This window comes from Equus asinus, chromosome 20 (assembly GCF_041296235.1).
Source record: "Equus asinus isolate D_3611 breed Donkey chromosome 20, EquAss-T2T_v2, whole genome shotgun sequence".
NCBI classification, from domain to species: domain Eukaryota; kingdom Metazoa; phylum Chordata; class Mammalia; order Perissodactyla; family Equidae; genus Equus; species Equus asinus.
Window position 1 is genome coordinate 84,594,711 of NC_091809.1, and position 21,444 is coordinate 84,616,154.

The following is a 21,444-nucleotide window of genomic DNA, read 5'->3' on the forward strand; positions in this document are numbered from 1 at the left end:
GACTAAAATTCCTAATTTTCACCTCAAATCTGCATTCAGTGGTGTTTCCTGAGCAGGAACAGCCCAGCTCAGCAGCTGGCGCCCTCATGGAGATGGCACCCTCTACGGGCCCAAACTATAACCACAGGCCAAAGAAAGAAGGCTGTTTGAAAAAGTATAAGCAATGGGGTAACATTTATATTAAACATTTCAAAATTTGATTTGTTTTGTAAAACAAGCTTGACAAAGTAAAGCTCAACAGAATCCTCTCGCCTGGATGGTAATTCTGGAAAGGCCAGAGGGTGACGGTGAGGAGACAGGCAGGGCGCCTCCTCTCACGGCCAGGCTGGTCCGCCAGCGCCTCATCGGGGCCAGGCTCTGCTACCCAGCAAGCAGCAGGAGCTGATGGGCTCACGTGGGCCCTGCGCCCCACCCAGGAGCAGGCACACAGCGGGAGGGAGGAGCAAACAGCAGCTGAGAACCTGACACAGAACCCTCGTCCACTTGCCACACACTCACTGAGCAACTACTGCGTGTCTGCCTTTTAGCACGGGCTGCTATGGGCCGACAAAAGTCCTGTGCGTGGAGGTGACGTTTCAGTGGAGGGTGGCAGAAAAGAGGCGCCGTGGATAACGAAATTATTATACAGGATGTTAGGAGGCAGTAAGTGAGGGAATCTGGGGGCTGAAGAAGGACTCAAAGGGAGGGTGAGGGTGACACTGAGGACCTGGGTTCAAATCCCACCTCCTTCTGGCTGTTAACCTTGATATTTAACTTCTTCCTTCGTTTTAAACTCCTGGCCTGCAGAAACAGTACCAATGTGGGTGGCAGCGGTCACTGCAAGGAACACCAGGGCGGTGGAGTCCAATCTCAGTTGGAACACCACCTGTGCTTGAGGCAGTGTAGACTAGGGGATGAGAGGGAGCACCCTAGAGTCAGGCTGACAGGGACTCAACCCAGGCTACGGCACTTCCTAGCTTGGTGACCTGAACAAGTTGCTTCACTTCTCCGTCTCAGTTTATTCATCTGTAAAATGGGGGTTATAGTGAGGTGTACACAAATTAATTTGTGTAAAGCGCACATATTAAGCACTCAATAAATGCCAGCTCTTAGTATTAGCACTTGCTACAGACGGAATGTTGGTGTGCTCCCAAAATTCACATGCTGAAACCTAGTCCCCACTGTGGTGTTATTTGGAGGTGGGGCGTTTGGGAGGTGAATAGGTCATGAGGGTGGAGCCTTCGGGAGCGGGATTTGTGCCTTTACTGAAGAGGTCCCAGAGACCTTCCTCGGCTCTTCTGCCATGTGAGGAAACAGAGAGAAGACAGCTGCCTACGAACCAGGAGGTGGGGCCTCACCAGACAGCACATCTGCCAGGGCCTTGATCTTGGGCTTTGCAGCCTCCGACTATGAGAAATAAACTTCTGTTTGTTTAAGGCACCCAGTCTACGGCATTTTTGTTATAGCAGCCCGAATGGGCCAGGACACCACTTAATAGACGGATGACCCTGGGCAGGTTTCTTAACCTCTCTGAGCCTTCATTTCCTCACCTAAAGAGCGAGATTACAAGATCTACCTCACAAGGTTAAGGCAAAGAGTAAATCTGATTTTACAGACGCACATACAAGCACGCATGCAGAGCCGCCAGGCGGTACGCTGAATCCTACACGCACCTCTCTTGGAAGCTGCACTCAAAACAGATACTATTACCATTCCCACCCTCCAGAGGAGGACAGTGAAGCAGAGACTGGTTATGTAACTTGCTCCAGGTCACACAGCTGATCGAGAGGTAGAGCCAACTTTGAACACCGGCGGCCTGGCTCCAGAGCCGTGCTCCTGACCCCTGGGCTGAACCTCGCTTCTCTCGACACACCAGGGCTGACAGTCCTTGGGCTCAGCTGACACCCTCCTGCCCCCCTCCACCCCTCCCCACCCAATAGTCTCAGTTTGGCTTCCTCAGCACCATCCTCCCTTAGCTGTCCCACTGCAGGTCCCGCAAAGCCTCCATGTGTGTAGCCCTGCGCCGGCCTCCGCCTGGGACCCACGCATGGGCAGCCTCACCACCTTTTCATCTTCACTCTGGAGATGGGTGTGATGAGCTACACTGCGGACAAAAACACCGCGGCTCCGAGAAGTGAGGTGGTTAGGCTAGCATCACCCAGCAGGGAGGCAAGTGGCTCAAACCCTAGACTTTCCGATCCCAATGCCTTCGACTCCCACCTAGGGGACAACAAAGGACCCCCCCACACCCCTGCACGTCTATGCCTCCTGTCTGGCAGCCAGGGGCATCTCCTGAAGATAGAATTTCAGCTGTGTCCCTCCTATGCCTTCCTTGTGCTCACAATAAAGGCAGCTCCGTGCCCGGCAGCCACACTGGCCGCCTCTCCACCCTAACTGCCCTCGGTTCCCTCCCGCCTCCCAGCCTTCGTCCCCGCCGTGCCCTCTGCCTGGAACGAGTCCCTCGGAGCCTGCTCGCTGCTCAGCTCCTACCTACCCTTCAGGTCTCAGCGAAACACCCCAACTTCAGAGACGCCCTCCCCGACCCCTCACCAGAGCAGGCCCCCATTCTGTGTCCTCATCTCTCTGCACACTTTCTTTAAATATATAAAAGCAGTGTATTTTTTGTGGTAAAATATATATATACCATAAAATTTGCCAATTTAATCATTTTTAAGTGTAAAGCTCAGTATAATCACATTAAGCATGTTCACGTTGTACTTCCATCCTTCTCCAGAACTTTTTCAACTTCCCCGAGTGAAACTCTGTCCCCATTAAACACAAACTCCCCGTTTCGCCCTCCCCCAGCCCCTGGCAGCCCCACTCTACTTCCCGTCTCTATGAATTTCACTGCTCTAGGTTCCTCACAAAAGTGGAATCATACAGCATTTGTCCTTTGTGACTGGCTTATTTCTCTTCACATAGCATCCTCAAGGTTCATCCATGTTGTAGCATGTGTCAGAATCTCCTTCCTTTTTAAGAATGAACAATATTCTGTTTTAAGTATGTGTTCTCTGTGCCCTTTTGCATCACCTTTGGCCTCACATAAGGTCTGTGTGACGAGCTATCGTCAGTCTGTGCCACAGACTGTGAGTTCCAGGAGACACGGCCTCATCACTCACGCTCGCTGCTGAACCCCACGGAGAACAGGCCTGGCACGCAGAAGGTGCTCGTTGCAGATTTGTGGAGTGAATGAACGAATGCTCTGAATGTTTCCAGGGCTCTGCCTTCTCCCCTTCGCTCTCACTCTGCCCAGGTGGCTTGAGCAAACCCGTCCTTAACCGTGACTGCCAGGCCCCACTTCAGCTCAGGTCCATGCTCTCCATCCTGGGCCCTAGAGCCCATGTGCATCCCAGATCCTGGGCTTTCCCAGACCCACACATCTGAACCGGAACTCACCGTCTCACCCCACCTTTCCCAGGTGGGGCTCCTCTAATGCCTCGGGCACCCAGGCCAGGAGCCCAGGATCATCCTAGGCTTCCCCACTTTGTCCCTGACAGCCAACCAGTCATCATGCCTGGCCTGACCAGTCCACCTCCTAATGTCTGTCCCCAACCCTCCTTCCCTGCAGCCTCCGCCCTGGTCCTGCCTTCTCCTCTCACCCGACCTCAGTGGCCTTGGTCTCCTCTTCTGCTACCCACCTTCCTAGTAGTCAAACAGATGTTGTAAAGTGTGAGGCAGGCGACACACCGTCCCTGCTCAAGGCCTTTCGCTGACTCTCCAGGGCCCTCGAGAGAGTCCAAACCCTCCCCCTGGTATCAAGGCCCCTCCACTGTGGCCCCTGCTGGCTTCCTCAGCGTCACTATAGGACCAACCCCTTGCACTCCATGCTGGTCACATGGACCTCCGAATGTGCCAGGCCTCTCCTTACAGCACTTTGCACATACTATTCTGGAGGCTGAGAAGACAGGTCAGGAGGAAGCCACACCTCCTCCAGGGAAAATTGCCTGACTCCACGCCTCACAGGCGCCCCCTCGATGCTTCAAGAGTGCTCACATGCTCAACTATGTCCCCGACAGGACTGAGGGCTCCTGTGGCAGGGGGTCATCTCTCTTATTCATCCCCGTGTTTCCTGCCCCTGGTTCAAGGCCTGGATGCAGCAGGGGCTCAACGTTTAATTCCATCCCACAAACATTTTCCCAGTCAATGAATGAAACGGAGGGGCTATCCCAGAGGGGCGTCACGGATCTAAGGTCAGACCCAGGGCTGCCAGGGGGAGGTGGAAGGACAGTGGAGGGAGGGGCAGTTGTGCAGGGGTGGCCTGGTCTGGCCTCGTTAAGGTCCCTCCTCATTCTCTCCTGCCCTGGAGGGCCCTTCCTCCTCTGGGGCAGTCACCTGGGGGGTTCTCCATGGAGGGGCGGTGTGTCCCAGAGTCACTCCTCTCCCCTCTCTGGCCTTGGTCCCCTGTCCATGAAATGCATTTGTTTCCACATGTCTGACAGCCTTTAAACTCAGAATGGCTACTCTCAGGGGCCCGGGCCATCTGGGAGCCTCACCTGCATCAGGGTGCGCAGCGACTCCACATATGACTGCTCCGTGTCCAGCAAGGTCATGGTCACGTGCTTCCGCATGTCCTTGGGGGGAGAGAAGGCAGAGGTGAGCAGTGCCTTGTTCCCCTCAGACCCTGCCGCCTGCAGTCACAGGGGCCCAGAGAGTCCATCCACACCCTCTCCCTGGCCTTCAAGGCCTGCCCTCCCACGACCTGGGGCTGCTGGCTGTTCCCCCAAAGCACCCTGGACATCCACGCTGCCAGGTATCAGCTCACGTGCTCCCCCTGCATCTCAAATGCCCGCCCTTGAGTGTGCCCCTCGCTCCTCCACCACCACCCTCATGGCTGTTGGCAGATCTGGAGAGCCCTTGTTTACTTCTTGGCTCCTGGTAGGCTCCTGAAAAGGACTCAGAAGAATCAATAACCTCTCACATTTGCAAAGGACGATGCTCCAGGCCATCCCTGACTCCAGCTGCCTAATCTGAAAATCCTAACTTCAGGCTCAGCATTCTGGGGTCAGACTCCACCTTGTTGGGCTTCACACTAGCCCTGAGAGTAGAAGCTATCACTTCCTGCTTCACCCAGAGAGGTGAAGTCAGTGCCCAAGGTCACACAGCTGGACAGGGGCAGGGTTCAGATATTCTCAGACAAGGCTGGATCCCAGTTCTCTCATTGAGAAAGGGTAACTGAGCCCTACTGTGCGCCAGGTGCTGTTGTGAGCATTATATACTATTGCATCCTCTGACCACCCTGTGAGGCAGATACTATTATTCTTCTCATTTTAAGAATGGGGAAAAGGGGACCCAGGCACTGATCCCTCGATCCTGAGGATCTGATGATCTGCATTATAGAGTCTCTAAGGGGTCGCCCAGACTCTGCACCCCACACCCCAGGGACAGGATGCACATCCCTGACCGGGCAGCCTCTGTTCTGTGGGAAGGCTTTGCTGGAAGCCAGCCTGGATGTGCACCCTCTGTGTTCAATTCCCTGGGACTCAGCTTACATACTGCCCTTAGCCACCAGTTCCTATGCCTCTAGCCCACTCTTCCTCCAGGAAGCCTTCCCAGATGGCACCAGCTCCAATAGCTTCCCTTCCTGGGCAGGGACTCCACTCCAGGTCTCCTCCAAGCCCCTGGAGTGGTCCTGAGCAAGGGCCCTAACTCCTCCGGGCCCCAGATCTCTGGGGCTTATTCTCCCCTCTCCAATCTCCCTCCCAGGCCTCAACTTGGCCAGAGCATCTGTCTGGACCGTCTCTCGGACTCCAGCCATCCTGGTCCTGGTCCAAGTGGACACTCTGTGCAGATGGCAATGCCAGGGTGGGTGTCCATGTCTGTAGCGTCCCTCTGGTCCCCACCCCTAGGAGCTCCTCAGGATAGAGACTCAGCCAGTGGAGCTGCCCTGGTCACTGCTGTGCCCAGGGTCTACGTCTGCCAAGTGGACTGAGCCCTGAGTCTGTCCCGCCCACTGCTCACCCCTCTGCTCGTGGTATGCTCACCTCAGGTCCCCGTCCCTCTGACCCAGGGACTCAGGGCTCAGGGCTGTCCCCAAACCTGTCCTACAACAAGGCACACTCAGAAAAGTGGGCTCTTATGCCAGGAACTCAGAGTGGAGAGGTATGAATGACACCCCCTGGGGGAGGGGAAGAGGCTGGCTTGCCCCACCCCCGCCAGCCCTGAGCTCTGACAGATGAAAGGCACTGGCCCTGCCTCAGAGCCCCCAGCTACAGCCAGACCATCTCTCCTCAGTGCTTCTGAGGCCTTTAAAAAACCAGGGGAGCTGCCAGTAGGAGGTAGCGCAGGCTGGGCCCACCCAAGACAGAGAGGTTGGGAGAGCATCAAGGGCAGAAGGGCCTCCCAAGGAAAGGCCCAGATGCCCAGTCCTCCCCTTGTCCCCCAGGGATGTCCCAGCACTTCACAGACATGGCCTCATTTCAGCCTCACACTCACAGCTCTGGGACATAAGCATTGTCATCTCCACTTTACAGGTGAGGAAGTCAAATCAGAGAGGTGGCTTGACTTGCCCAAGATCACACAGCCAGTGACCGGCAGAGTGAGGACCAGAGTCTCTTCAGCCACCTCCTGCTGAGGTCTTAGGGCCCAAGCATCTGCAGTTCTCTTCCAGACTGACCGGCGAGCTGTGGGCCTCAGGGTCCCCGGCTCAGCCCTCACCAGCTGTGTGATTTTGGGGATCACCTAACCGCCCTGAGTTTCCACATTCTCCTCTACGAAATGGAATGAACAATTCCTCCCTCCCGGTACTGTGAAAGCAAGGAGATGGGGAGCAGAGCAGCTGGGTCTTTAATGTCCATTCTTCCCGAACCTCAGCGAGGCTGTTATCTACGTTGGTCTCCCTGTGGCACAGGGAGCTCCCCGAGAGTAGGACCAGGCTGGGCCCAGCCCTAGGCAGCACAGCCACACGCCCCCGGCCCAGCCTGGCCAGGCCCAGCAGTGAGGATCACCGGCAGGGAGGCCTCCTGAGGGGGGCAGGGCTGGTGCTGGGCCTGATGGGGCGGAGGGCTGGGGTAACTCACACAGGGAGGCTGACTTGCAAAACCCGCCTTTCCCAGCCTCTCCCCTGCTTAAAAGCAGAGTGGGCTGTCACTCAGCTGTCAGGTAGAGGCAGGGAAAACAAGGCCAGCTCCTTGTCACTGCATGAAGCGCCCTTCTGCACGTTTCCAGCCACGGGTGTGAGAGTATGTGGGGGTGGGGGGCCCAGGGGAAGCAGGAGGCGGGCAATGCAGCTGTCATCCAGATCAGCAGGCCCACCTGTTACAGGCAGGACAGCCCTACAGACCCAGCCTCCCCCCAGAGCCCCTCACCCCTCAACAGCCCCATCCCAGACCTTCACTGCATGGGGCACTGAAGCAGGAGGGGGCCAAAGGGACACAGCAACTAGGCAGAGGGGCCTCTCCTACCAGTATGAGTGGGACATCATGACTCCAAGCCTGAGACCCCTATATACATGGCATGAAGACAGAGACGCCGTACACAGAGAGCAGCCATAAAAGCCAGACTCTTGCAAAGAGACAAAAAATGCAGCCCAGTTCCCCAGCTGAGAACCAGGGCCTTCAGCCCAGAGACTTGAGGAGGTGGAGGGAGGCGCCGGAGCCCAGGAGAGCGGAACAATCAGAGCCCAGGCCCAGAGAGGCGCACAAAGGTCTGGAAACAGCCCCTGAGACTCTCCCCCTCCCCTGCAGGGGAACGCACACTGAGCCAGGAATGAGGACGCCACTGTTGCCACCACAGCATGACACCCCCAAGGCCCAGCAGGTCCAGTGGCAGGGAGAGAATGGCAAGGGGGGAGGTAAAAGTGGCTAGCTCCTACCCCCCCAGCACATACATACCTGGGGACCGCCTCAGGCCCAAGGACAGCCTGGAAAACCTGCCCTTCCTGAGCCTGTGGACCCATGAGACCCCCGGTGACAGCCTTTGCCTCCACAGTGACCCATATCATGTGCTAAGTGCCACTAGGCCTTGCCAAGGCAGGGTATCAGCGTGGAGGCCTCCCACCCCGGCTGAGCTTGCCAGCCCTCCTGCCATCCCAAGCTTGCATCCTGGTGGCACCAAACCTCCGCGCCCTGCCAGCCACACCACTCCTGCCTGGGCTCCTCACACACCTTCAATCCCCCATCACTGGTCACTGAGCCCCCAGCCCCGCGGCCAGGCTGCTGGTGTGCCTGACCCGGGGTCCCGGTCCTGCATCCCAGCATCTGTCCACGCCTCCCCCAGTCCGGGCTGCGGGGCGGGTGCTGAGTTCTAGGCCCAGGTTCCTGGCAGCCCCTCCCCCTCCCTGTACCTGGGCCTCCCCGGGCTCCTCAGCGTCAGCGCCACTGCCCCGGGTGGGCTCCCCGGAGGCGGCGGCCGGTCCCAGATCGCGCATGTCTTCCAGCGCGATGGTGAACTGGGCCAGGGTCTTCACCATCTGCAGCATGCGGCCGGCCCGCCGCCGGGGCGGGGGCGCCGGGGCGGCGGGGGTTGGCAGGCCCCCTCCCTCCCACCGTCGCTCCCTCCAGGGGCTCAGCCTGGCTGCGGCGGCGGTCGCGGTGTCAGTCAGCGTCGATCTGACGGCGACAGCCCGGCCGGCTGCGGCGCTGTTGCCGCCTCCGCTCAGCGAGTGCGCACAGCGGACCGGGCGGGCGGGGGCGGGGGGAGGACAGGGGAGTCCCCGCCCTCGCGCCAGCCCCCTCCGCGCGCACCCCCCTACCCCGCGCGGCCCCACATCCCCCTCGCCCGCACGGTGGCCAGACCGCGCCCCGCCTCTCCTCCCGCAGCGGCGTCCGTTCCCGAACCCAGCCCCCTCTGAGGACACAAGTTGGCACACACCGGGGACAAAGGCGAGTGCACTCGGCGACACGCACTTTTTTCCACACCTGTATCCACGGAGGCACACACAGGGGCATGCACATACTTAGACAGAAAAGGCCCGTATACATGGAAACCTGCCCCCGGCCTTGCTCATATACACGCGTGGGTCAGAGCCAGGTGCGCGCACACCAACATGGTCGCATACAGATCTGAACCCCGACACACATGAACCCGCCCCAGTGCTGCACACAGCGACACGTGTTCCCGTGTTCACACAACTACAACAGGGCACAAACAGGCACACAGATTTAGGGATGGTCGCACGCACACGCACACCCCTGGAAACTGACACTGTCCTCCGGTCTGGGTGGCAGATCACTTGGGCCTGATGGAGGGGGCTACCAGGGAAAGGGCCCACCCTGAGTCATCTCTATTCCCACCCCACCCAGTTGACCTGTGTCCTGTACTTGAGACTGTCCTAGAGGGTTCCAGTCCTATCCGTCTCCACCCCACCCCACCACGCCCATGGGGAGGGGCTCCGGCATTTACACACACACACCCCACCAGCCGGCGCTGCAGGACGTTTCCACGCGGCATCTTCAGGACCTGGTCCTCAAATCCCAGGTGATGCCAGAACCTATCCCAGACCCTCTTGATCAGGAGGAACCAGCTCCCACCCTCCACCAGGGGCCTCTGCTGCACCCTGCAGCTGACTGGGGGCCCCTCTGCTGTGCCTGGGCCCTGGCTGTTCATGCTACTGGCTTCCACACTCACCAAACCCCCAACTGACTCCCTCCCCAAAGCCTGCTTTCCCCTGGGTTTCCTGTAAGTGGAGACCTCCCGATTCCCATCACCCAAGCCAGTCCCGGCCATCCACCCCTCTCTCCTCCTTGCTTGATACGCCCCAACCACTTCTGTTTTAACTCCTAGAAGCAGACCAGGCTCTCTCCTGCCTTGGCGTTGGCCCATGCCTTTTCTCTCTCCTAGGAGTGCTTTCTTTTCCTTTAAGACTAGTCTTAGTGCAAACATCACCTCCTCCAGGAAGCCCTCCCTGATCCTCAGATTAGGTCAGATGCACCTGCTCTGTGCTCTCAAAGATTCTCGGTTTCTCTTAACCAGGTATCACAGTTTGTAATTAAACATTTGAACAATGGCTAGATCGATGCCCATCTCCTCCCAGGAGACTGTGGGTTCCCTGAGGGCAGAGTCCGTGTCCCTTTTGTAAGCCACAGCACTCTGCACATAGATGCTAGCTAATAAACAACCCCCCAGTAACTCGTCCTCCTCCCTTCTCCCCACATGCCAAGCAGTCACCACCGAGAGGCGAACTGACCCGGGCAGTTCCCTGCTCCCGAACTCTCCCTGGCAGCCCCATGGCAGAGGACCAACCCCTCCTGCTGGCCTTGCAGCTCCTGCCCTGCTCTGCCCGACTGCCTCCCTTCCCCTGTTCAGCCCTTAAGCAGGTGAGTCCACACCCCCACCCTCCACCCCCACCCAAGAGCCTTAATTATTCCTCATCCTCTCCTGAGAGGGCAGGAACACTGGCCTCCTCAGAGAGTCCGAAATATCCAACATTAAAATTTTAACTCCCCAACAGACAATCCCCAAGCAGCCAATAATGAAAACAGGCACAGAGAATTCCAGGAGAGCAGCAAGAGAAAACTGGTGTGACCCCCACCTGGCAGCAGGTCCCCAGGCAGTGAGCTCAACACAGACAGGAGGCAGAGATGCCGCCGGAGGCTGCCCTAGGGGGCAGGGCCTGATGCCCAATAGGTACTCACTAAGTTTGTGCTGCATGAGAGAATAATCGGTGAACCCGTCTGTCTCCCCTGGGTCCCCCGAGGGCCTGGCCCAGAGTACTGTTGAGTCAGTTTGCTGAATGAAAGCATGACTGGAGGTGTGAGGGCGTGCTCCGCGAGAACGCCCCTTCTGGTTCCTCTGCAGCAGTGGCTCACAGAGTGTGGTCCCTGGACCAAGAGCATCAGTGCCTCTTGGGAATGTGTTAGAAATGCACATTCTCAGCAACCCCCTGCCCCACAATGAGCTGAAACACTGGGGTGGGGCCCAGCAATCTGCACGCTGGCAGCACGGAGCCTTCCAGGCCTAGACCCTGCCTGGCCACCACATCCAGTCCCAGGCAACAGGTCCTTGTCCAGCCCCTTCTGCCCCTGGGAAGCGGAAGTGAGGGTCCTCCAGGAGGGCCCCAAGCCCTCTCCTGCATCCAGTTTGGAAAAAGAAATCCAGTGAGTCCATCTACCTCTTACCCTCCCAATGGGATGGACTGTGGGCTTTCCTGGGGTGGGGCCTGCTCCTGCTCTCAGGGCTGGACGTGTGGGGGGAGGGTTTGAAATAGCCATACCAGCTGACTGAATGATGGTTTGAGCAAGGAGGCTGGACACACCCCGCGGTCCAGTCCAAATAACCAGGTCCCAAAGATAATCCCACACTAGCAAGAGGGCTGGTGGTCTGCGGGCCCCACCCCTGGCCCAGTGCTGGATCACTGTAGCTACTGAACCCACATTTGGCTTTCTCTCAGGACACCTCCTCCCCCATCTGACCCTCTCTCCAGCTACATGACCTGGGGCCTCATTTGGTCTGAGTAGTTGGGAGGCGGTGCATAGCTTGGGCTTGTTAGTGAGGTACATCCATTCCCTCACTAGCTCCAGCAGGACCAGGCTCTGCAGAGATGAATCCACCCTGGCTGGCATCCCGGAGCTCCCAGACAACACTCACAGGGCTCAGCAGAGGGAGTCACCTCTGCCTGGGGGATAGGGGGTATTCAGGGAGGGCTTCCTGGAGGAGGCAGAATTTGAACAAAGTCCTGAGGTCAAGAGATCCAGAGGCATGTGGATGCCCAGAAGGGTGAGTTCGCCAGAGGGCCCCGCCCTGAAGAAGGGGGCGTGACTTGGTGCCAAAGGAACTGCTTGCTGCTGCTCCTTCATTAAGGATAGCTAATTAGATCAAGCCTGTTGCCATGGTGACACACGGGCTGGTGGGGGTGGGGAAATGAAAGGAAGCTGAGAGAAGGAAGAGGAGAACACAGCTGCTGGATCAGGGTGTCCAGGAACACCCTTATATCACAGGGGTCGGAGCGCCTCAGGGTGAGGTCAGCTGGGGTGGGGGCTGGGGCACCCCGTGTGCTGGGGGCTCCCCTGTGCAGGTCCGGCTCTGTGGCTGCTCCTCTGAGCTCCCGTGTTAGGTGCTGCTTCCTCTTTTCCTTTTGGGTGTCTGCAGTTGTTTGCAGTGGGTCTGGCTCAGAATAGTTTTTGTTAAGCGTATGAAGTGGTTGGTAAAGGCCTGCCCAGCACTCCTCTCCATACCCCACACCCGCCACACACCTACCACCCTCCCCCCACCAAGCAGCTCCCCCACCTTAGTCAGGGGAAGGTGAGGGATAGGGAGGGGCAAAGGGCATCTGTTCCTCAAGGTCCCCACCCCACCCCAGGAGAGGCAGCCTGGGCCCCCCAGCTGGTGGGATCACTCTTCGGCCAGCCCTGGAGAAGAACTAACCCGCCCCACCTCTAGCCAGTCTGCTGATCACGTCCCCTTCACTGAGGGAAGCCTAATGCTCTGGACACACTCCCACTCTGAGCCCCACCAAGACCTCCTGCATCTGGGCACTGCCCACTGGGGGCCACCTGGCTCTGCAGCTGGTGCTGGGCCAACTGGGGGACCAGTGATGAGAAAGGACATATGGATGGATAATGAGTAATGGCTGAATAAATGGAAGGCTGAAAGGATGGAATGATGATAGAGGAATAAATAATAAATGGACAGATGAACAGAGCAGTGAATCAACAAATGAATATGTGAACGGATGCACAGATGCATGGCTCAGTGGATGAGCAGTTTATGGAGTTTTTATTCAGCTGTTGATTAGTTCAAATCATATTTACTGAGGACCTACCAGGTCCTAAGCACTATGCTGGGTTTAAAGGCAAGAAAAGAGAACTGTGTCCTGCTGGGCACGACAGTCTGTGGAGGAACTGAAAAGAAATGACAGCGCAATGCAGGCTGTGAGGGAGAAAGGCAGGGTCTGGGGCAGCGGGTCTCGTCAGGCTCCTGCGGGGTGGGGAGGGTCCCCAGCCTTTCACATCTGTACAGCTCTATATAGATATTTGCCAGGAGAGGGTCTGGGCCCGAGAGCTGCCCTAACTGGAACCCGGGGAACTCCGTAATCTCAGCATCCTCACCATCACTAATGCGGTTTGAACACTTTTCAGGTGCCTGGCAGCCCAGCATTGCTTTCCAAGCCCTGGCTCCTTTAATCCCCACAGCCACGCTGCATCAAGGGCTCTGTTACTGTTACTCTCCCCTTTTGCAAACGAGGTAACTGAGGCTGAGGGAGGTCACCTAACCAGTAAGGGGTGGAGCCCAGTGGCTGTGTCCAGGGCCCATGTTCTTAACCCCACCACCTCCGCTGGGGGGAGGGCCCTCTGCCACCCCCCACAGCCCCCCGCAAACTGGTTGCCTGAGTTGCCTTTCTCCAGCCTCATCTGTACCGAGACAGTGACATGAACAGGTTCTCCTGACCCAAGACAGTTTTGGTGGAAAACAAAATGCCACCCACAGGCAACGCTGGGATCACGGAGAATCCTCTTTCCTGGGAACTGAGCCCTGGCTAATGGCCCAGACGGACTGACGTGCCTAACCCCACCGACGTCCCTGGGCATGGAGTTAGCACTGGCTGTTCCCAACCTAATGGGCTGTCCATTTCACTGATGGCTGCTGCCCTCCTCCAGTCCTCAGGTTCATCAATGAGATGAAAGTTCCAAAAGAGGGACTTCTTGATATGGAGATTAAGAGGGCAGACTCTGGAGCCAGACAGCTCGGGTTCAAGTCCTGGCTCTGCTACCTATCGGTGATGGGACCTTGAGCAAGACATTTCCCCTCCTGGGGCCTCAGTCTCCTTCTGTTTCCGTCTGAGACCCCTTCCCTCTTCTTCCCATCATTTGTCTCCTCCCCCTGCCTTCCCACGTCATGGCCTGTTCCCTGCAGACCCTCCCTTCTGGAAGGAGGAGCCTCTCAAGGCTCCACAGAGTTCCCAGGCCTCACAAGCAGCTGCAAGAGCAGCGTCCAAGCCACAGGGCTCCCTCAGGACTGGCTGTTCTGGGGGGACTTCTGGGCAATGTGCTTTGGGAATGGGGAGGGCAGATCAAGAGCCTAAGGGGCCTCAGGACCTTCCTGCCACAGGGCCACTGCCTGTGTGCACCTGGAGGTGGGACTATGAGTGACACGATGTGCATCCCATCTGTGTGGGCTCATCCCTGCGTCTGTGCATGCCCCTGTCAGTGGTGTTCTGTGGCCGTGTGATGGCACAGCCCATCTGTGGGTGATGGTCCATGTGGTTTTGTGGCATAGGTGGAAAGCGAAGGGACCCCTTCAATAATAATCAAAAATCGCTATAGCTGTGGTTTACTGAGCACTCACTATGTATCAGGCATGAGCTAACTACTTGGCATCACTGTCTCATTTTATCCTCATCCTCACACCAGGCAGGTGTGGCAGGCTGCAGTTTTCAAAGACAATATTTTCCATGCCACATGCTCTTCTTTCAGTGAGGTACTGACATTCTTGAAATTCTTAATTTCAAGAAGAGTGATGAGGTTTGTCCCCTTGCCTTAAAACTGGATGGAAACTTGCCTGAGAGTACAGCAGAGGGGATTCTAGGTGACATCCAAAGCTAGGCCTTACAAATGCCATGTGCTTCCACCTTGCTCTCCTGGGTCACTCGTTCTTGAAACCCGGCCGCCGCGTTGTGAGGAAGCCCAGGCCACGTGTGGAGGCATGTGTAGGGTGTTCCAGCTGACAGCCCAGATGAGGGCCCACCCAAATGCCAGCACAAACCGCCAGATCCGTGAGTGAGGATGCCTTCAAGGCCATTCCAGCCCAGCCACCGTCTGACTGCGGCTGCATGAAAGACTCCGAGTGAGAACTTCCTAGCCGAGGAAACCGAGGCCCAGAGAGGTGAAGAACCCATGGTCACGGAGCCAGTGAGCGGCAGAGCTGGGCTAAGATCCTTATCCAGGGTCCTTAATGTCCTGACGGGGAAGTGAGGCAAGGGACGATTTCTGCACAGATTTCATCTTTTGCCCAGAGGGGTCCGACTGGGACCCCAACCTCAGCAGCAATAGAAAAATCTCACCATCCCTTCCAGAAACTCCCTGATAGTCAAAAGGAGGATCGAGGTGGCAGCTCTCATTCCCTATGCCAGGCTCAGGCCCAACTTCCAGCCGATGAACGGTGCTGGCCACCTCTCAGCTCAGGAGAGACACCCTGACCCACTGTACTCTGGCCCCCCCCAGCCTCCGGGAATGGGGTGCACTCCCCAGGTTTCACTGCCACCTCATGTTTAGTGAGGTGCTGTTTCTCTTGTCTTATCTCATCTAATCCTCACACCAGTTCTCTCAGTTATGTCTCACTATCATCGCCATTTGACAGATGAGGAAACAAAGGCTCCAAGAAGTGAAGCAACTTGCCTGAGGGTATGAAGTCTGAGGTAGCAAATCGGAGTGGACCCCAAGTAACCAGCATCTCAGAGAGGCCTGAGTGACTTCACCAGGGTCACATGGCACACAAATGAGGAGTCCAGCCAAGCCCAGAGCACCCTGAATTAGGCGGTGGCAGGCTGTATTCTCTCCCCCGGATGACTAGAAATAGAGAGATGGAAATAGGAGGAAGGTCTCTATGTCTGCTCTACCCCCACCTCCCCTACTCGGTAAGGTCAATAAAGGCAGAGACCAAGTCTCTTCACGTTCACAGCTGTGTCCCTGACACACAGCAGGTGCACAATACATATCTGTGGATTGACTGACTTGCTCTGTGGCTTTAATCAAGTTGCTCCCCACTCTGGGATTCAGTTTCCCCCTCTGTAAACAAATGAGGGTGCAGGTGGACTCTAAGTTCCCCACCAGCTCCCTGAGGGAGGTGGGTAAGTGAGGTCATGCCCAGAGATGGGGGATGGACTGCCTGAACTTTCTCTGCCGGGACTCATGCCCGGATCCAGCCTTCTGGCTTTAGTGAGGAAGTTGGGGCTCCAGGAGCTGCACTTCCTCCAGAAGCCCACAGGTGGCAGCAAATGCCCGCATGGCAGGAGCTGTGGTACATGTGGTTTGAATTTAACTCGTCTTTTTTCATATGGGTTTTTTCCCTTTCTTCTTCTGTGCCCCTGCCCTTCCCCCGCTCCCCGTGCCTTAATTTCAAGAAGATACAGCTGGACCTTCCAGCCTGGGAAGGAAGAGTTTCTTAACATCATGGATTATGGCCGGAAGCAGGAGGTGGGGGGGAGGGGGTAGGTGGACAGACAGACCCCCAACAGATGTGAAAAAGCTAGTAAGCTCTGAATTTACTCATCTTCAGGGCCCAAGCGGGTCAGTCCTAATGGGACCATCATCCCCATTTTATAGGCAGAGAAACAGGAGCCCAGATCTTCTGGGTTCCACATCTGAGTCTGAGGGGGCAGGTTGCCTCATTGGGGGGCAGGCAGGGGGACCACACAACCACACAATGACAGAGGGATACCACTGGGAATCTGATGAAGCTTTAGAGTGGGATTTGCTAAATCTGGCAACCCTAGGTCCCAGGAAACGCACCCAAGCACCCCTGTGCACCCTTCTGCCCACAACAGTGGTCTGGCCCGTGGTTCCAGCTCTGGCTCAGAACCTGTGGATGAGGTCAGCTCCCAGACCCCTCCCCTCCTAACTCTGAAAATTTTTTATTCAAAATGTCCAAAACTGGCTCAGCATAGAACACTGCACAGGGAATTGGGCCCCTATGGTTTGGGCCCGGCACCACCACCTTCTAGCTGTTACAGACATCCTTTCCCTTCAGCCTCAGTGTCCTCACTTGAAAAATGAGGGTGAACGCCTCCTGCACAGTAGGTGCTCTGCAAAGGGGGCTCCCTTCCCTCGCCTCCACCCAGTTCTCCAGCAGGCTGGGAGGCTAGGGTGAGGGATCGTGGGAACGGAAATTATCCAGTGACTGTTTCCAGCCCCTCCTATTCCCTCCCTCCCTTGGACCCAGGCACAAATGGGGGGGAGGAGGGAGGGCTCCATTTGTGTGTGTTGTCGGGGTGGGATGGGGTGTCCTGCCTCTAGAGCGGAAGATGACTCACTGGGCTGTGGGCCAGGCACCCTGGGAAAGGCCAGGCCAGCCTCAGGCCAGAGCCCCCAGGCTGAGAGGCAAGGAGGAGGGGGCAGGGCTGGCCTGAGCAGAAGATATAATCCTGGGGGCTCTCATAGCCTCGGGGCCAGAAGCCATCTTCTCCACTTACCACAGGGCCAGAAATTCTACTCAGCCACCAAAGGCTCTGGGAAGCTTGAGGTGTTACCAGCTCCTACCAACCTGCTAAGCTGACCTCTGTTCTGGTCTGGATGCTGCTGGACAAGGCAGAGGTGCTCCCCTCGGAGCTCACAAACGTCAGCATCCATGCCTAGAATGGAGCCCGGCCGGCCGTAGCAGGTGTTTAGTACCTACTTGTGAATTGGTGGATGCATGAAAGCATGTATCAGTGTAATGAAGAGGCACAGCACGTTTAGAATGTCCATGTTCAATCCTCTCGTGAAGGAGGGAGCCAGAGGAGGGACCACTCCTTCCATTTTATATACGGGCACTGAGGCCCAGAGAGGAAAGTATCTCGTGACCCCAGGGCAGTGGGCAGTCAGCTGAGGCTAGAACCTGTCCCCTGGAGCTCTTCTACTCTAGCTTGTCCAAAGGGGCCCAACCAGCTGGGGGGCACTGTGAATTGTACCCCACTGCCCCTACCCTACTCCAGGATCCAGGGGGTACTCCCAGGAGGGAAGCAAGTTCCATCCATCAGTCACTCTGGCCCTGGAGTGAGCTCTGGTGATCCTGGCCCAACCCAGAGCCCAGAGGACTCCCTCCCATCACACTACATAAACCTAGGGTGGTCAAGATGCCCAGGGACAGTGAGCATGCCCTGCTCAATGACTCCCGCACCCCAGCCTCCAGGGGGCTGTCACTGGGCCTGGGCCATCCTGGCAGAAGGGGTCACTTGCTGCACTGTATCAGCAACTAGTGACCAGCCCTAATGCCTAGGCGGCCACAGTCACCTGTGTGTGTACGTGAGGGGGGGTGTGTGTGTGTGCCCCACACATGTGATGCACAAGATTCACAGCTAGAGGCCAGCCTGAGCAGGTCTAGGCTCCACTCTCCTCAGGCCCAAGGACCAGGGCCATCACTTCCAGGAAGCTGTCCTGATAGCCCAGATCTGCTGGCTCCCCACCTTCTCTGAGCACCTTGGGCTTCTGGAGTTGCAGCCTGGAAACCTGAGTCTCTCTAGGCTTGCTGTGGTGACACTGACAATAAGGGGTACCACCCAGCACTTCCCAGTTTACAGAACGCTTGCAGGGCCTAATCTCATCAGATCCTCACAGCAACTCAGTGGGGAAATCAAGGCACAGAGAGGAGCCATAACCTGCTCAGGTTCTCAAGACTAAGAGGTGCTGGGGCTGGGGCTCAAATCCACCCTTTGCCACTGACCTGCTGTGGGGCTTGGGGTCAATCGCTGTGCCTGAGGACAGGAAGAGAGTAATGAGACAAGAGGAGTTAATCTCTCTTGAGGGGCTCCTCTGTGCTGCTCACAGGTATTTATTTTAACCTCGACAACCCTCCTGAGTGTGCCCTATGACCCTTCTTTACACAGGAGGACTCATGGGCACAGGGGAGCTAGGGCCTGGCTCCCGGCCTCACAGTGGACAGGATTCATGCCCCAGAGGGCTGAGGAGTCAGGATTTCCATGTTCATCCCACAGTGCAGGAGAGAGGGTGCCATCCCGCCCCAGGGAGAAACCCAGAGAGCAGCCGAGGCCGCCTTCTTCACAGTGGGAAGTGACCACAGGGCCAAGTGAATCATGCTCTTACGGAGTTCTTTCAAATGCCAAGGAGAAATGTTGGGTGTAATATTAAATGAAAGAAGCAAGAAGGATACACACCATCTCAACATCATGAAATACATATACACGCCAGGAGACAAGCTGGAAGCAAATGCACCATACACCAGAATGTTAACAGTGGGAGGGGCCCTGGGGAAAAGGAGGGCAAAGCCAGATACCACCCTGCACTGATGGCTGCCTCGCCCTCTGGGAAGCCCATATTTGTACCTCAGTTTCTTCATCTATGTAATAGAGAATATAAAGGGTTTATTGAGCACAGTGTGGAACAAAGAGCTCTCAATAAATATTGGCTGTTATGAATAACCAGACAACCTTAGAAGGCAGGTCATCTCAGAGATGGACTGGACCAGCCCCCTTCCAGGGCAGGCATCCCCTGGGAGCCCTTGCTTGCATACCCCCAGAGCTGAGGAGCTCACCCCTCTCCTTCAACTATGGGGCGGCTCTGCTTGGCAGAAAGCCAAGGCTGGGCTGGGCCCCTCAGTCCCTGGGCAGCATTAGCATTGGATGGTGGTGACCTTAGGAAGGATCTTCCATCTTCCATTCTACATCCTCTGGTCTTAGACCCTTCTGTGGGTGGCTCTCCAGGTGCCAGTTGGGAGAGGCTCTCTGGGTGGGTCTCCTATTCCCAACCCAGGTGACTACCTCTGACCCTCCCACTGTCTCTGGGATAACAGAGTAGCATTTGCTGGTAGCTCCTTTGGAAAACAAACAAGAAACCAGCTGGGTCTGACCTCCTCCCTACCCCAGCCCCAACCCCTCCAGTCCCCTAGGGCGGGGAGGCCCTCTCCGCGCTCCTCCCTGGACAACGGCCTGGTGGAGAACTCGGGCCTGGTGGAGAACTTCCCAGAGGAGGGGCCCTGTGAGCTGGCTGTTGCCATGGCAATGGCAGCTCTGGAATTTGACCAGTGGGGCCCAGGAGTGGGGGTGGGAGTTGGTACAGACCATGCTGGGGGCAGGGAGGAGGGTCCAGAGGCCCAGGAAAGCCAAGAAAAGCAAAGGAAGGGCAGGGTACCCTCATGGCCTCAGTTTCCCCATCTGTAAAGGGGGAAGAAACGTGGACCTCAAGATCTCTCTTTCCAGCCCTAATCCAAACTGTGAGGCTGGAGGTGGGGGGAAGCAACCAGAGCAAGACCAGTTGCCCCCTTTGATGGGTAGGACCCCAGAGGGCAGGGACTCGCCCCAGGTCGCACAGCAAGTCCAGGGCAGTACCAGGACTATACCCTGGGGGTGTGGCCTGTCTGTTCTGGCTTCCCCGTTTCTCTCCTGGAGTGGACAGATGCCTGATTCCTGGTGCAGGGAAGAGGACCTCCAAGAACAGATATGGCTGCGCTGGGCCCACAGTCCTGAGACAACAGATGATGTGCCTGCCCCCGGCAACCCCTGGCATTCCCGGATCCTGGATCCACAGGGCCTGCCCCCACCACCGTCTGCAGTGCCAGGCTGCAGCGGGTATTTTTAAACAGGTGCCCGCCCCTCTCCGTCTTCCCGCCCGCCCACTCCAGAAACACAGCGAATTCTGCTGCTAGCCGCACCCCTCCCCCCGCTTTGGCCAAGCCCGAGTAGGCAGTAAATCCTTAGCCATCCTTTGTGCCCTGACCTTCAGGACAGCCCCCTCTTTCTGGCTGCCTCCTCCCTCACAGTCAGCCCTGAGACTGGGGTCATCTCCAGGGCCCCTTCAGCTATGATACTCTAGGCCCAGAGAGGAGACAGGACTTGTCCAAAATCGCACAGCACATATGAGGATTTGGGAATGCCATGCCACCATCCTGTGCCCATCTCCAACTGTCCATCAACTAATACTGATGCCCCCCAAAGCCCGCCTCACTCCTCTGCCATTGACCCTCAACAGCCACAGCCTTGCTCCCCCACTTCCTCACTTCCTGACACCCACCCCAGAGAGATACTCCAGCTCTGACCAAGTCACTCCTTGGCTTAAAATGCCAGCCATCTGGGAAAAAAATAGAGGGGAAGCCATAACTCACACTACACACCAGGATAAATTCCAAATGGATCAAAGATTTAAGTACAAAAGAAAACAAGAAAGCATAAAATACCAGGGGAAAATTGCTTTATAATCTTGGAGTGGGAACGGCCTTTCTAACCATGACTCCAAATCCAGAAGCCATAAAATAAAAGCTTGATAAATTAGCCCACGTAAAAATAAAACCTTCTGCATGGCAAAAATACACCATAAACAAAGTCAAGAGTCAAGTGACGAATCAGGAAAAAATATCTGCAACTCATAACCCAGACAAAGGACGAACCTCCCTCATATTTTGAAGGTTCCTAGAAATTGATAAAACAAAAGGCCAACAATCCAACAGAAAAATAGGCAAAGAATATGAACAGTTCACAGAAAAGAGAATCCAAACGTCTGGGGACATGTGGAAAGACGTTCAGCCTTACTCATTGTAAGGTAAATGCGAATTAAAATACACTTGAGATACCATTTCAGCTATCAGTTTGGGAAAATATCTGAAGGTCTGACTTGGTGGGTGAGGCTGTGGGGAAGCAGGCCTCTGACTCCTGTGGACAGCATCAAAATTAGAATCACATACACCCTTTGTTCTCTGCAGCACTATTTCTAAGAGCAAAAGACTGAAAATAACCTAAATATCCTTTAATAGGTGGTTAAATACAGTTTGGTAATCGGTGCAACGGGACAGCTCGCAGCACAAGAAAGAATATGGACGCTCTCAACGCGCTGATGAGGCAAGGGCTGCGCCACGTAAGTGGAGGGCACCGGACAGTGGGCCGCCGTC

General features: G+C 56.4%; 1 protein-coding gene across 1 annotated transcript in view; it reads right to left on the bottom strand.

The window, feature by feature from the left end:
- The window catches only part of ARHGEF17 (Rho guanine nucleotide exchange factor 17), a 57,848-nt gene that overhangs the window by 17,109 nt on the left and 19,295 nt on the right, over positions 1-21,444 (bottom strand). The window contains exon 2 of the mRNA XM_014842053.3: positions 4,473-4,550. Coding sequence (XP_014697539.2) covers positions 4,473-4,550 — 78 coding nt within the window. The remainder of the gene's footprint in view (positions 1-4,472; positions 4,551-21,444) is intronic.